The 16,639-nt window shown below is 39.3% G+C and overlaps 1 protein-coding gene across 2 annotated transcripts in view; it reads left to right on the forward strand.

The window, feature by feature from the left end:
- ITPR2 (inositol 1,4,5-trisphosphate receptor type 2) overlaps window positions 1-16,639 on the forward strand; it is a 419,753-nt gene that overhangs the window by 317,195 nt on the left and 85,919 nt on the right. For both annotated transcript variants that reach the window (XM_072954773.1, XM_072954774.1), the window contains 3 exons: window positions 5,125-5,232; window positions 9,637-9,829; window positions 12,469-12,594. In XM_072954773.1, coding sequence (XP_072810874.1) covers window positions 5,125-5,232; window positions 9,637-9,829; window positions 12,469-12,594 — 427 coding nt within the window. The remainder of the gene's footprint in view (window positions 1-5,124; window positions 5,233-9,636; window positions 9,830-12,468; window positions 12,595-16,639) is intronic.

A 16,639-nucleotide genomic window follows, 5' to 3' on the forward strand; every position in this document is an offset into this window, starting at 1 on the left:
TATGTAGAGATTACTTATATAATCCCCCATTGCTTTATGGGATGAATGTCTGAACACATGAAGGGAGCCCTAGACATTTTATTTTTTCAAGTGCCTTTTAGTATGCCCTTTATCTGCAATCAAACAAGACAAATAGAGGATCACTTCATTAAGACTAAAGGAAAGAGAGAAGCCCTACTACATTTCTGTGAAGCAGGATGAAATGAAAATTGTACAGATTTCTACTATTAATTATATCACATAAGATAGCAGTATTGGTTTCTTAAAATAATTATAGCGATTTTGGCTATAAAGTGACTATAAAGAAGTAAAAGCTTTTTGATAAAGAAATTTATAAGAAATTATTCGAATTAATGTCTCCCCTTGGGAAGCCATCCATTATTCAAGATTTAGGTAGACGGTATAGCTCAAGTGGTACACAGCATGCTTCATATGCATAAGGCCGTGGGTTCGATCCCAGGTACCTCCTCCAAGAATAAATAAATAAACAATTACCTCCCCCCTCAACAACAAAAAACAAATGAGCAATACATTATTCAAGATTTAAAGATATGCATTCAGTTGATTTAACAAATCTGTATTGAGCATCTACTATGTGCCAAACACCGTTCAAAGCCTTGGAGATACAGCAGTGAATAAAACAGCTGAAAACTTTGTGTCCTCTAAGAGAATATGCTCACTTTCTTATAGGGAGGGAGAACTAATAAACAGACCAATTATCTAATGTGATATATCAGATCGTAGTGTGCGCTATGGAGAAGAATAAAGCAGAAAATGGGGTTAGATGTGTTGGGGAGGTGGGAGAGTCGGTCTTTAAAAGCATGGTTGTTGTTAAGACCATATCTGAAAGGACTCCTGATGGAGGCGAAGGAGCAAGCCTGGCAGGGATCTACAGGAGAAGAATCCAGGCAAAGGGAACAGCAGCTGCAGCAGCTCTGAGATGGGAGCCTGCTTCTCGGGTTGAAGGAGCCCAGTGTGGGGAGGGTGTTAGGAGCGGAGTCCAGAAAGGTAGCAGGACCAGATTCTGTCATCCTTTCTTGGCCATGGTGAGGCCTGGGCTCTGATTCTGAGTGAGTTGGCAGCTGTCAGAGGGTTTGGGGCAGAAAAGAGGCATGATCTGATCAAAGGCTGGTTGTGGCAGTTACAAGGCTGTTGTAGAATTCCAGATGAGAGAAGATGGTGACTGAGACCAGGGCGGCGGTGGAGGTGTGGGAAGCAGTGAGTGAGAGACACAGATTAGAAGAGAAACACTCCTGAAACCTGATCGTCTCTAATCACTATTCCGTGTGCTCTGTCAATAAGCTCCATTTCATGTATCTCACTCTTGATGGACCCTTGTTAACTAGCACTTCCTTGTAGCACCCAACTGCAACACATTTCTTTAATCCACATTAGAAGTTACAATTCATTGATCTGATCACCTTTTCATTGTCCCTCCTGGCTTTATCTCCTTCCGTATTCAGCTTCGATTCCACAGTCTCATATACATTCCCTGCATAGACTCGTGACTTCCACCTTTCCCAGCAAAGCCGAAGGCTCGTCAGTTACAGCTCTGCTTACTCCATGCCTGGACCCCGACCGTTGAACATTGCTGGCGAAAAACAAAACGATGCTCTTTGGTCTCACTTAGACCATAGCAGAAGGGAGACCCTTAGGGCTTCCTGACAATCCAAGTTTGTTCTCCAAGTCCCCTCACCTTCCCTAGCAGACTGTTTCATACCTTTTCTTCCTCCAGTTCCCAAACACCTCCTCTCTTATCCTCAGCGTCAGCTTCTTACTCCACTGAGGAAATAAAAGTAACCAGCAGAAAACTACTCTGTGTTTCCACCATCACAACTGCCCACCGCCCTCCGCCTGTGTCCGCCTTCTCTGCTGTCACCGTGGGTGAATTTGTTTCCATCTGAGGCAACCTGGCCCACTTACACAGTACATCGTTCCATTCTCACCGGGTCAAGACGTTGCTTTAGCTCATGTGCCATCTCTCTCAAATTTAAACAAACATGATATTATCATTGCCATCTTAGGAAATCTTCCCTTTCACCCTACCTCTTTCTCTAGCTACCACCCTGTTTCTCGGCTCCCGCTTACAGCAATACTCTGGGAGAACTTCCTACACTCATTGTTTATACTTGCCCTCCTCCCATTCTTACTTAAACTCACTACAACTAGGTTTTCACTGCCTGAAACTTTTGCTATTAAGATTGCCCATGACGACTTCCACGTTGATAAACCCAGTGACCCCTTCCCAGTCGTCATTTGATTTGACACAGTGATCACTCCCTCCCTCGTCGAAGTTCTTTCTTCGTTCAGCTGCCAGGACACCTGATTTCGTGGGTTTTGTTCCTCTTCACTGGTCCAGCCTTCTCAGTCTGCCTCTCATCTTTCTAACCTCCATCAGAGTTCCTTAGCTCTCCTTTCTCTGTCTGAGCTTACTTTCGGTGATCTCATTAAAGTTCATGATTTTAGATAGATATCAGCCATGTTCTGACGACCCGTAAATGTACAACTCCGGCCCCAACCCCTGCCCAGAGCTCCTGACAAACCCGCCAGCGGCCTGTGTGCTGTCTCCTTCTGGATGTCTTCATGTGTCCCAAACCACAGTCCTGGTTTTCTCCCCCAAATATGCTCTTCCTGCATTTTTCTTTAATAAATGGCATTTCTAAAGTTTCAGTTATACAGGTCAATAATTTGAGGGTCATCCTTAATGCCTCTCTTTTTCTCATGCCCCGGATCCAATCTGTAAACAATTCATGCCAGTTTTACCTTCAAAAACTGGCCATTTCTTAAGACATGTGCCATCATGCCTGAATGATGACAATAATTTTATCCTTTGAAACTCATTAAGATTTTTAGAAACACCTACAGTCACAAGTCTTATGACTATGATTTGTAATAAAAATCTGTGTAATTCACATTTAAGTCAAAAATAAAATGTAAATATAAACAGGAAATGGCTTTCTTTTTTTTTTAATAGACTTTATTCTTTTAGAGCAGTTTCAGGTTCACAACAGAAGTGAGGAGAAAATACAGTTTGCACACAGCCCTCCCCACCCACACATACATACTCCCCTACCCGCAACATCCCTCATCCTTGTGGCATATTTGGTACAATCGATGAACCAACACGGGCACGTTATTATCAACCAAAGTCCATGGTTTGCATTAGGGTTCACTCTTGATGTTGTACATTCTGTGGGTTTAGACAAACGCATAATGACATGTAGCCACCACTATAGTGTCATACAGAATAATTTCATTGCCCTAAAAATCCCTTGTGCTCCATCTATTCATTCATCCTCCATCCCTGCCTCTCCCCAAACCCTTAGAAACCATGATCTTTTTATTGTTTCTGTAGCTGTGCCTTTTCCAGAATGTCATTTGGTTGAAATCGTATAGTTTGTAGCCTTTTCAGACTGCCTTCTTTCATTTAGTAATATGTCTTTTAAGTTCCTTCCATGTCTTTCATGGCTTGATCGATTTTTTTTTTACAAACATATATTTTTAAATTTATACATACATACTGTTCATTGTTTCTAAGAATGTTTAGAGCTTTAGCTTTTTAAACTAACATAGTTATCAAAGGAATAAATCCAACCACAAAATAAGAATTAATTCAAAAAGATACATACACCCTGCTACTAACAGCAGCATTATTTATAATTGCCAAGATATGGAAGCATCCTAAGTGCACATCTATAGTTGAATAGATAATGAAGATGCAGCATAGGTATATATGGAATAGAATACAATTCACCCAAAACGAAGAAGAAAATGGCTTTCTTGAGTGATTTATAAATATCTCTGAAAGCCATTGTAAAATAATAGTTTCAAAAATGAAGAGTAACATCAATGGAATGAATATTTAACTTACCAAATTATCGGTAACAAGGATAATGTCTATTTGGTTTTATAGGTTCTGGATTATTGTTTAAAATTTGTCTTCATTGTTTATACTCACAGTTTGTATTAACACTTCACAAATAATATAAATACTTATTTATTGCTCTTTAATGTTGATAATATTGATTCTGGAACCATACAGCTTGAGTTCAATACTGGTTCTGTCATTAGCTCTGAAAGCTATGTTATCACAGACAAGTCCATTAAATGCTTCATGCCTCAGTTTTCCTACCTGTAAAGTGGGGGTAATGAAAGTGCATACTCCAGTATTTCTTACTAGGATCAAATGAGATCATGTACTTAAGTATTTAGGATAGTGCCTGGCACAGAGTAAGAGGTAGGAGTGTTGCTAGGAATAAAAGAATTGTATGGCAGATTCTTTGTTACTGGAAGCCCTCAAGGAACTCGAGGCTTACTGGAAAATCTGAAAGTTTAAAGGCATTATAAGGTTTTAGAGATTGTTCAAAACAACCATAAAAGAGATCATCTGAAGGCAATAGGTATTATTCATCTACAAAGTGAGAGAACCAGCCAACAAATGCCATAGACATTCAAATGAGAGAGAAAGATTGCTTCTATTAACAGCAGTTTAAGATAATTTATGGTGAAATTTTTGTGTTTAATTGTTCAGTTTCAGTTACAATAAAGCTGAGATCTGAATTCATAAAGCACCAATTTTGACATATGAAAATGCAGAAGCATCGGACTTTAGTACAAATTGCTAATTGTAGAGCTTTGATTTGATGCCATTAGAAATATAGATACCTATGTACGCGTATGTAGGAAGCTGCCATTTGTACTGGTAGCGCCACCCACTGAACTATCACCCTGCTCATCAAGTTACTTTACATGTGTATCAGTCTAAATTTATTATAAGGAGTATCAGTTATATTTCACTGTGGGCCTTCCTTCTTTCTGGCACAATTATACATTTTTCGAAGATATAAATGTAATCAACACGTAGTAATTGAAGGAAGACCTACTCTGGGCAGGACACGGTCTTCTCATACTAAGAACATACGTCATCCAATAAAAATGTAAGATTGCCGTAGTGATTTCATGGTTTATGCCTTTCAAATAGACAGGCTTTCCTGAAATGGAATTAGTTGTCATTAACCCCAGAACTATGAAGCTTTGTATGTAAGTGGACAAAGTAATTTCAAAGTTTGTCCCCAGGCAAGGGGGAAGAAATCTAAAACTTTTTTTCTCTCTTTGCCCCTCTAGTTGGCCCGCCACAACAAGCTGTTACAGCACATGCTGAAGCCAGGATCCGATCCAGACGATGGAGACGAAGCCTTGAAGTATTATGCCAACCATACTGCACAGATCGAGGTAACCATCTGTTATTTCTTGAAAGGGACCAGCTGTGAAAAGATGTGTTTACTTTCTATTTCAGGCCATTTTCATAACTGTTTGCTAGAACAATGAAGCCGAATCCAGTGATATAAACTGTAAAAGCATTAAGAGGCGATGTGAGGGGTGATCTATAAAAAATGTGTTGTGAAACATCACATCTTTCAAAGTTGTCCTGTTTTTTTTTTTTTGGACCAGAACTATACGTAAACTCTCTTTTGTAATTAATAAGGTCATTTTTGTTTTGTTTTGTTTTGGCCCTGGAAGCCAGCCATTGCAGAGCAGTGGAATTTTAGAGACAGGATTATTATAATTGACACTGTCACTCAAGAAAAAGTTTCTTTTTAAAAACTGTGGAAGGCTTATTAAAATAGAGCTCTCTGTGTAAGAAAGTGTTCAGAAGGGTAGGAAAAATGGAAGGCATTAGTCAAGTTTTCATACTGATGGAATGAGTTTGGAGTGGTTTAACAGTTTGCATTTCACTCTGCAGCAACTGACTCCCACCTGCACAGATGAGACCTTATTTAAGGGCTGGCGGTATTTCAGGAGGTGAGGGTCAACATGGCCTCAATCACGATGTGTCGTGAAACCCATCTGGCTGTCATTTCTAGCTATGGTATCATTTTGACACTAGTTGGCGGAGCTAATCAGATAGAAGTGAGGGGAGTAGTTGACGCTTGTCACTCATAATTTACAGTCACACATGCATTCACTTTGGCAGGTATTTTTTTAGTTTCAGCAAAGTGCATGATGGTATCACTGCTATTAACTCTCAAGACGTGTGTAATGTAATAAATACATAATCACTGTACCTCATTGTTTACAGTTGCCAAACCTTTGTGATAGCGAGCGCTATTACCTTGTGTCACAAAACAGATCCCTTGCTTGCATTTACAAACATGAATAGCTTTGGTGGGAGACTGGACCTAGCGCAGCCCATGAGCTGGACCAGAGGCAGAGACATTGCTCACTACATCAGGGGCTCAGGAACTGGGATAAGCCAGCAGAGTCAGGAAGCTGGAGACATTGATGCACATGGATTGTCAAACCACCAAGGTTCTGAGGAATGGGGTAATGAAAGTGCATACTCCAGGATTTCTTACTAGGATCAAATGAGATCATGTACTAAAGTATTTAGTCCAGAGCTAGTGGTTAGGAGAGCGTATCAGGTATAGTAAGCAGAATGGGTCGGTGGAATAGTGGGTTAGCCAGGACAGGGCTTGGGTTCACACTTGTGTGTGAGAGATGGGGGCTGTGGTTGAAGTTGGACTTTTATTGGTTCCCAGCAGTGAGGAGGGATTTAGCTGTAAATACATAAATTTGGTAAATGTTTACTGAACATTTACTCTCTGCCAATTACATACACATACAGAAGATCATTTTTTTTATAGTCATTGTATAAACAAAGGTCAAGGAAATGAGGAGAAAATAGTCATTAGCTGTGCCTGGGGAATTTCAGGGTAAGTTTCACAGAGAAGGTTACCATAAAGAATGTATTCAAAATTGAGTAGAGGTTTCTCTCTGCTAAAGTTTGGGCATGGGATTTCAGGTAGAGTTAAATGAAAGGGAAGGGAATGAACACAGGAGTGGATGACTCTTTTCAAAAGATTACTCTGGCTGCTGTTTGGACAAAGGATTGGAGAAGGGCATGAATGGGGCTAGGAATGCAGGTAGGTTAGACAGGAAGATATACTAGACAAGGGAGAGACAGTGGAATTGAAGATGACTAGATTGGAGAAAACAGACACACACTTCTTAGAGAATATATACACACATACATGTGCATACCGGGCTTGGTGCTTGATGTCAGATCGCACGTGTAAGTAAAAGGAATGCCGTGGAAACGGATGCCCCCGGGCTTCTTTCTGGTTTGAATAAATGGACAGAAATTGGTGTTCTGCATGGAGACCCTGGCTTTGGCAGTTAAAATGTAGGAGAAGATCATTTGTTGATTCTTGGATAAACTGAATTTGGGGTGACTTTGAGGAATGCCAAAAGTTAATATAGCAGTCCAGGGTTCAAAGGGGTGGTCTGGGCTGATGGTCTCAATTCTTCATGTTGACCAGACCTCATGTTCATTGGAAGACCAGCTCATAGGACCTCCTCAGAGAGGTCTCCCCTCCTTTCGTCAGGCATTCATTACTTTCACCCCACTATGTCCCCACAGCAGTTTGATCATTCTGTTAGTTTAATATGTCACGTTGGAGTATTGTTAGCTTCTTCTGTGTCACTGGTCTCCTGTTTGAGTCAAAGAATGGTCTTGATCATCTTTTTATCTCCAAAACTGAACACCGGGCTTGGAACATAACCATAATGATGAATATGGTTGAAAATCATAGTTTGTTTATATGTTATAGACTCAAAGACCCTGGGAAATAGGAAGGACTTTGTGGGTTACCTGGTCTACTCACCTGTCCAGGGAGGAATTACTTAACATATCCTGTTCCTGCTTGAAATGCTTCCTGTGATAGCGATCTCACCACTTCAGGAGGAAACATCCAATGTGGAGCAACTCTGATAATTAGAAAGTTATTTTTTAATAAAGAGAGCATTCAGCTCACTTTAATGTTTACCCACTATTTAGAATATTTGTTCTGCTGTCAACACGAAAGCTTGGGTCTAAACATTGGAAGAACTATCGTGGTTATTAAAACCCAAGCTTTTATAGATTGGGGTTCATGTTGTTTTTTCACTTTGAATTTCCTGGGGGCTCCTCACCTAAGGACTGAATAAGCATTTGTTGAATAAGTTCATTGAAAAAAGTATCCATATTTGGCTTTTTACAGTTAATACATTCTCTTTTGTTAATCTCTCCAGTCTATCAGTGCCCCTTGTAAAATGTAACAACCAGAATCAAACATAACGAGTCATAAAGGGGCTGAAAAGCTTGGCTTATAGTAATCAGGATATTTCTCATATGCACCCTGAGGTTTTTTTAAAAATATGTTTGATACTGTTGGATAAAGTAAACTTTTTTTTCTCCCACGTATTTGGTTATCACACCAAATAGGTCCAATTCTTCTTTTGTACAATTGGTTTTTTAACCTGTCTAGGAGTTTTTATTTACCACTACACATTTCATCTTCTTTATTTTATGGCAGTATTCTAGTATGTAGTTTGCATATATAACATATCACTGAAGATAGCTCCAGTGACAAGTGACAGAATACCAGACTGATAGTATTTTAAACAATAAAAATATTTGATTATCCCACATAATGGGAAGTCTGGAAGTACCAGTATTTCTATAATTGAGTCAATGACTCAGTGGTGTCTTCAAACACACAGGCCTTTTCCATCTTTCTACTAGGTCTCCCTTATTATGCTGGTGACATGTCACCTCATGGTTACAAAATGGCTGCCAAAATTTCAAGTATCATCAAGTGTCATCGCCACCTTTTGTTCTAAGCAGGAAGAAAGAGGATATAGGTGAAAAAAGAGCTTTTGTGTTGTGTATTTGATTGTTGTTGTTGTTGTTATTTTACTTGTCTCATGTGGCTCTCTGTCTTTTCATGAAGCAAAATCTTTCCTAGGAGCACCTCCTACCCCCCAGGATATTTCTCCTTATACCTGATTTTCCAGAACTAGGTCATGCGCTTATCACCATAACAATCAGTAGTGAAGGGAAATAGAATGACTCTTTTGGCTTAAACCAACCCTGATTCATTCTTGAGGGCTAGGTAGAATATATAAATATGAACCTTGAGACTTAGTCTACACAAACCCTTCTGACATAGGGAAGCTGTGTGAAAACATTTATGCTGTTCAGGGCTGGGGAGGGTGTTTTTCTTTTTTAGTCTAAGGTTAAACTGTGACAAATACCAAATAAGAGAAGTTCAAAATAATGAATATTCACATCTGGGTATATACTCGAATGGCATGATGCCTACAAAAATGTGTTTTGCCATGAGCAGGACAGCATTTAATGACAGAAAGCATTTTTCTCTGTGGAACTCAGCGCACTTCATATTGAGTATGTCATTTGTTCCCCAACAGCCCTTTTTAGGAAGGACAGGATAAGAGCAAGTTGTAAATATACCAAGTGGCCAGTCACTTGCCAGTTAAGACCCTCTTAGTTCTCTGATGCACTTCATGAAAATAAAAATGAGTGGCGAGAGTTTAATGCTAATGCAGAAAGAATAAAGATTCTGCTTTTTGCTATTTCTAACAAAGTATAGTACTTATGATGCATTAGTCAGCCTTTCTCTCATTTAAAGAGAAAAATGTTAAGTGGTACAGGAGAGGACTATTTCAGATGCTTCAAGTTGGCATAATTTTTCATAACTAAATTCATAAAGTATCATTCATAAACTCATGCTAAAAAAACAGAAAATAATCTAAGACTGTCCCAAGCCTAAACCGAATGTGAATTAATGTTTGCAGATTGTTCGGCATGATAGGACAATGGAACAAATAGTGTTTCCTGTCCCCAACATATGTGAATACCTCACGCGAGAATCCAAGTGCCGCGTGTTCGGCACCACGGAAAGGGATGAACAGGGAAGTAAGGTGAATGACTTTTTCCAGCAAACGGAAGACCTCTACAATGAGATGAAGTGGCAGAAGAAAATCAGGAGTAAGTACGATGAACTGAAATGGTTTGTCTTGAGCATGATGTTAGATACAGTGGTACTTAGGGATACGTGACGGCATTCGTTTAAACTGGCTCTTAATTTCTTGCTGTCTGATGTTACTGATATCACTTACTGGCTTAAGAACGTCAGCTCAGTCTACAACTGAAGCCAAGACACCTGTGGCTTAAGGAAAACAGAAAACTCTGACTAATTAGATCGTCTTTTGGTGCAAATCCTATAGTTTCATAAATATTGTGACATGCAAGATCGCAGCTGTATGTTTCAGCTGCTACGCAGCTGCTGGTTTGAAGTCCATGAATGGGCCCTGACTGGCCTTAATGGTCAGTAAATGGGGTGGAGAGACCTCGGCGCCAGCAGGCTTGTCCTCTTGTGTCTCCGGTCTTAAGACTGAGTAGATTGTTTAATGTTTTCTCCGAAAGTCATTCCTTCTTTTAACGTATCTTTATCTCGCCAAATCAAAGTAGAAATTGTGTGACACGTGTCTTCAAATAAAGCTAGCTAAGAGTTAGCACAGTATAGTTCCCATGACTTATTTCTTTTCTTTGTTTGGGGAGGGAGGTAATTAGGTTTATTTAAGTTTTTATCTTTAATGGAAGTACTGGGGATTGAACCCAGGACCTCGTGCATGCTAGGCATGCACTTTACCACTGAGCTGTACCCTCCCCCGTCCCAGGACTTATTTCTCACATCTCAAGTCTATTTGGAAATCCTGAACTTTAAAATTAAGAAAACTTTCAAGTTTAAAATAAATTTCATTTTCCCAGATAAGGAAGATCGTGAGTTTTTAACAAAAATTGATAAGGGAAAACTCTTGATTAGGTCTTTTCTGTCTTGGGGGGGATTTTTCCAGGCAGGCAGGTATATGTTCTCAATACCTCTATTCAACAGTGCTTCATCATTTTAATTTTCTAGGGACTTTAATGATTGCGGCTTATGACTTTGGTTGAGCTTAAGACAGTGTCTTTGGGTATAAGATTGTGGCACACATTGTCAGACTTTCTTAGCAGAATATTTGACCAAATAAAGAAATGACTCTCCCATTGCATTTTACCATGTAGAACCTTATGGAATTCAGAGAAAATTTGGAGTGTCCAGAATACAGTTGAAAACTCAGCAATTTTATTTGGGGCATTTGAAAAACATACATTTTATTCTTGACAAAAAGTTATTTTAATGTACTAATGCTTGTGGGTTTGGTGCTTTTTTGGATAAATATTTTGTCCTTTATCAAAAAAGAAATCTGGAAATAATTTCCGATGTACCTTTTACTTTTTAAAATCTTTTTTTTTACTGAAGTGTAATTAGTTATAATGTGTCAGTTTCTGGTGTGCAGCACAATGTCCCCGTCATGCATATGCATACAAATATTCATTTTCACATTACTTTTAAAATTTGGAAGCAAGTTATGATGGGGCTAGAGAAAGACTCTAATTCATTTGATGGATTTGTTATTACAAACGTATGCAGCAACATCTTCTAATTTGGTCTTAATATTCTCCTTTTAAAAAATGAGGACTCCTAATTCAGGAATGATGGAGGTGCAGATGTTTACAATTTATGACACATTAGTCAACTAAATGCCATGGCTAATCATAGCCTGCTCCAGTGTGGGAATGCTCCGTTCCAAGAGAAGGAAAACAAGATGTCCTGAGGGGAAGTGCAGTTTATAAGTAAGCACCAGACGTGAGACTGGAATTCGCAGAACATAATTTGAAAAGTTTAAAATTTTAATTTGGAAATTGAAGTGTCTTTCCCCATCAATGAACCCCAATATTTAAAACATGATGTTAAGATATTGAGGGTTAGAGAATGGACGAAACCTGAATAAGTCACACGTCCAACTTACATGCATGACATATCTTTTTAGGAAAGGGAGGAAGAACTGATTTTGGGTTGATGTAAACTGTATTCAGTACATAAGTCTGCTAACTCAGATACAGAATCCCATTTCTGAAAATGTTCAGCAAAGCCTCTCTCACTTACTGGCAGTTCTTACTGCATCTTGCATTTTCTTCTGCTATTGCAAACCCAAGAAGTTCTTAGGAAGTGTTAAGGTTTAAAACTTACGTAGTATTATAAATCACTAGTTCCTGGTAAGCGGGACTATGCCATGCTATTAAGTTTCAGTTTCAGTTAACTGTGACCATGTCATAGGAATTGTTACCCAAGATAATATGTGTATGAGGGGTTTGTATTTGACTTTAAGATATAGGGGTAAGACCAATTTATCAGTATTCCTAAATTACAGCAGTGTGTACCATGTCATTAAGAGGGGCCCCATGCAGCTACTAAACTTTCTCCTAACCTACTCTATGGATATTTTAAAGAGAATTATTCTAGAATTGTCTTTTCTGACCCCCTTTAGCGATTGCAGAATTAACTCACCCTTCTACAGTGGTTTAGGTGTAAACTGGCTAAGGATAAAGAAGGAGTCATATAGAAAACTCTTTGATGGTGTTGATTGTAAGTGTTCTAAACTCAGTCACAGTAAGTGTTTATTTAAACATGCTTTTTTACACTAGTTTACAAAAGTGCATTTAGCAAAATGTTATCTCAGCAGGGCTCTGGGGCTGAAACCAAAATTCATTCTGTCTGCTCCACCGCACTTCTTGCCCACTAGGTAACCCCGCCTTGTTCTGGTTCTCGAGGCACATATCCCTCTGGGGCAGCATCTCCTTCAACCTGGCTGTGTTCATCAACTTGGCTGTGGCTCTCTTCTACCCATTTGGGGATGATGGAGATGAAGGCAAGTGCTTGTCTGTCTGTATTTTTTTATTGAAGTACCGTCAGTTACAATGTGTCAATTTCTGGTGTACAGCACAATGTCCCGGTCACACATATACATACAAATATTCCTTTTCATATTCTCTTTCATTCAAAGGTTATTACAAGATATTGAATATAGTTCCCTGTGCTATGTGGAAGAAATTTAGGGGTTTTATCTATTTTTATATATAGTGGGTAACATTTGCAAATCTCAAATTGCCTGTCTTTAAATGATAAGTATTTTAGAGTTCCAAAAATAATACTCTTGATGCATGCCTTAACTATTTAGAGCGTCCCAATTCCAGCCATTGAATTCTCAGTAAATAGATTTTCGTTATTCATTGAAAGTAGAGAATGAGGGTAAGTAGAGTAGGCAGAAAGCTATAGTCAGTATAAATACTTTTCCAAAAGCTCATCTACAGAAGAACATTTGAGCTATATCATATATTGACAGATAAGGCCCTGAAAAATTTATTTCTCCCTAGTTATTATGACCAAAGGCTTTTTTTATACCATAGCATCTCAATTATATAAATAAATGGGAAAATGAGGGATGTTTGCCAAAATGTTGATGGTGATTACCTTAAATAGCAGAATCTCTATTTTACTCTCTTTGCTTTCAGTGTCATCTAAAGTTTCTACGATGAGCATGCGGGTAATCTGGAAAACAATTTTTTTAACATTTTTTATTGATTTATAATCATTTTACAATGTTGTGTCAAATTCCAGTGTTCAGCACAATTTTTCAATCATTCATGGACATATACACACTCATTGTCACATTTTTTTCTCTGTGAGTTATCGTAACATTTTGTGTATATTTCCCTGTGCTATACAGTGTAATCTTGTTTATCTATTCTACAATTTTAAAATCCCAGTCTATCCCTTCCCACCCTCCACCCCCCTGGTAACCACAAGTCTGTATTCTCTGTCTGTGAGTCTATTTCTGCCCTGTATTTATGCTTTGTTTTTGTTTGTTTATTTGTTTTTGTTTTTGTGTTTTAGATTCCACATATGAGCTGGAAAACAATTTTTAAACGTTACAGCATGAGACAGTATAATAATAGAGCGGAAGGACTGACTGTGAAATTAATATTGTTAAACTATTAATGCATGAAGTTTTGCAAAAGCAAAAACAAGAGAAAAGATCCCATTTTAAGTGAAATGGGAAATCCTAGGAGCGATATGCTAACGGGTGGAACTGTGGAAATCAAGTTTGGTTTAAATCTGACAAAGGTGCATGGGAAAGTATGTCATGGGTTTGGGATAGATCCAGGTGAATAACTTTGAAACGGGTGTTGAAAGAACAGCTTGGAGGACAACACGAGAGATGCCAACACATAGCAACCACAAGTTGCTTTTGTGTCTGATCTGTTCGTTGGACTATTGTGAGAATTTGATGAGATGCTGGAGGTAAGGCGCTTAGAATAGCGTCTGGTGAGCATTTGCTAAAGCTTGTTGTCATGGGTGTTGTTGGTGTTACAAGGGAAATAGTGACACCACACAGGGAAGCTCAGTGAAAAGGATGTCATGATAAGAGCAAGAGTTATTGAAGCCAATTTCAGAAGAACTGGAGGTGAGCCGGAAGGGAGGATGCTCGTGCAGGAGCAATGTGCTGTTTCACAGGTTCACTGCGGATGTGGTGGATATCGAAGTTCTAACCTTTCAGTATAATCTGCGTGGTCATAAAAAAGTTTGAGCTTTTCAGAAGGCACGCCAATGCTAATAAAAGAAGACTATTTGGCAATGGAGCAGGCGTGTGAGTTAAATCGCAATGAAAACAGCAAATACTTGGCCATCCATCGTTGGGAAGTTGCAAATGCAGCAGGAAGTGGAAACGGCTTTCTCTTCACTGAGTTTAGTCTCAGTTAGTGATGACAGCCCTCTTGGTGCAGAGGAATGTGACCCTTGTGAGGAGAGAAGTCCCACATGAAATGATAAATGGGTATCATCTGCACACCGGATGCTAAGAGAGAGTAGATTGTAGCGTCCCGGTTAATAGAAGCATAAAATCTTAGATATGGGAGCACTTCTGGAAATCATCTAATATCAAACGGTCATTTGTCAGATAAAGAGGTGGACGCCCAGAGAAGCTAAAGCTGGGAGCTCTCGGAGTAGAAGGTTAGCGAATGCTTTTGTTTACAATCCAGGACTTCTCTGCATGGATGATTAGGTTGGAAGCATATAGAGAACAGGTGCCCCTTCGTGCAGGACGTCATTTTCCCTGCGTTCCATTCCATGATATCCCTTATGAGACCGCCAGAGCCAAAGGACACAGCCTCTGCTGTCACCTGTTTGTTGTGCACGACATGTAATGGGGGTTGGGGAGGGCGCCCCTCCGGACATCTTCTCGTCCCTCATTCAGGAGAAAGTAGAACACCTGACACATCTCTAGTACCCGCCGGACTAAAAACGGTTATAATAGTCATACTGGTCTAGACTGGGTCAGACACAGCGCTAAGCACATCGCACACATCATTTCGTTTCATCTTCCTGACAGTCCTGGAAAGTAAGTACTTCATCCTTATGGATGAAGAATTTGAGGCTTAGGAAGATTTGCCCGATAATTTGGGGGTAGAGTCTGGAAGTACACTTTTTCCACCAGTTCCCAAGGTGTTGCTAACACAACTGGCCCTTGAACAAGAACTTGAAACTGCCTATGTGGTAGAATTTGGAGTTGAGGCTCCAGCCTCAGAAAGAAACAACTAACAAAAACAAGACAGGAAAACAGTGCACATGCAGCCTTTGCTCTTCAAAAAGGACTGAATACAAGTTGAGGGCAGATAACCAAGGTAGAGGCTCTTTCTTAGGGGTCTGGTTGTGGGTATGGAGCTAAGAGGGGAAGGGAGGCATGAGCTGCCATTTAGGCCACGTGGAGTCCCAGATGTTTACATCATCTGAACATAGTTCTCGATGGGCTATTTAATCATAACTTCATGAATACCGTTACAATTTTGATCAGGATTAGCTGAGCCTCTCACCTTCAGTTACACACTACGCAGAGCTGGGAAGGCTGAGGAAACAAAGTTAAGACTGACCAGCACACCCGGCCATCAGACAAGGTGAATTCTGTGCTGGACGTGCAAGTCTCTTAACACCGGATTTTGTCAAACATAGGCCGGATGACTCCTTGGCAGGAGCACTTCGAGGTGATTTAAAGATGAATTAGTTGATCATTAAGATTCCTTCTAAAAAGTGCTGGGGAAAAAAAGGGACATGTCAAAAACACAGGATCCAACTTGAAAGATTTCCCAGTGGCCAACCCTGTGGAAATTTTGAGAAAAAAATATTGACAGTAATACATAATAACCCATAGAATAAAATAAGAATCTAGGAGTCCATATTGATAGAAGAGAAAGTTCTTCCTTACAATAATATTCCAGTTAATAACTGTAGGAGGAATAATGGAAACAGAATGTCACCATTTGGCAAACATCACATGGTAGTAAGAATCAACAGTGGATGCTAGAATTAATAGGTGAGTATTAGGTGAAAAAGTATAATGAGAAGGGGGATACTGATGTAGTCTTCAAGTATTTCCCCACGACATACTTATTATAAAAGAAAGAAGAGTGCCTTTAAAGGGGAGAAATCACTTTAACTATGTGATCAATGTTACTGTCACCAGTAATGAGACACAGCAACACTACGTGCCTCTTGACATGACGCACTGACAAGGACGTGGCATCATTTGCCAAAAATGTATAAATTGAGAAAACTTCAGACAAACCTGGAATGAAGGACATTCTACAAGATAATTGGCCCGTACTCTTGAAGCTTATGAAAGACAAAGAAATATTGAGGAATTAAATGAAAAGAGACTAAAAGAGACATGACAGCTAAATGCAACGTGTGATCCTGGTTCAGAAAAGAGGCATTAATTGGGCAATTGATGAACTTTGAATAAGGTCTGTAGATTAACGTGGTGTATATATCGTATTGATTTGCTGATATTGGTCATGGTAAGGTGGTTATGTAAGGTGTTGACATTTGGGCAATCTAGGTGAAGGGGATATGGGAATTTT

This window comes from Vicugna pacos, chromosome 34, assembly GCF_048564905.1.
Source record: "Vicugna pacos chromosome 34, VicPac4, whole genome shotgun sequence".
NCBI lineage: Eukaryota > Metazoa > Chordata > Mammalia > Artiodactyla > Camelidae > Vicugna > Vicugna pacos.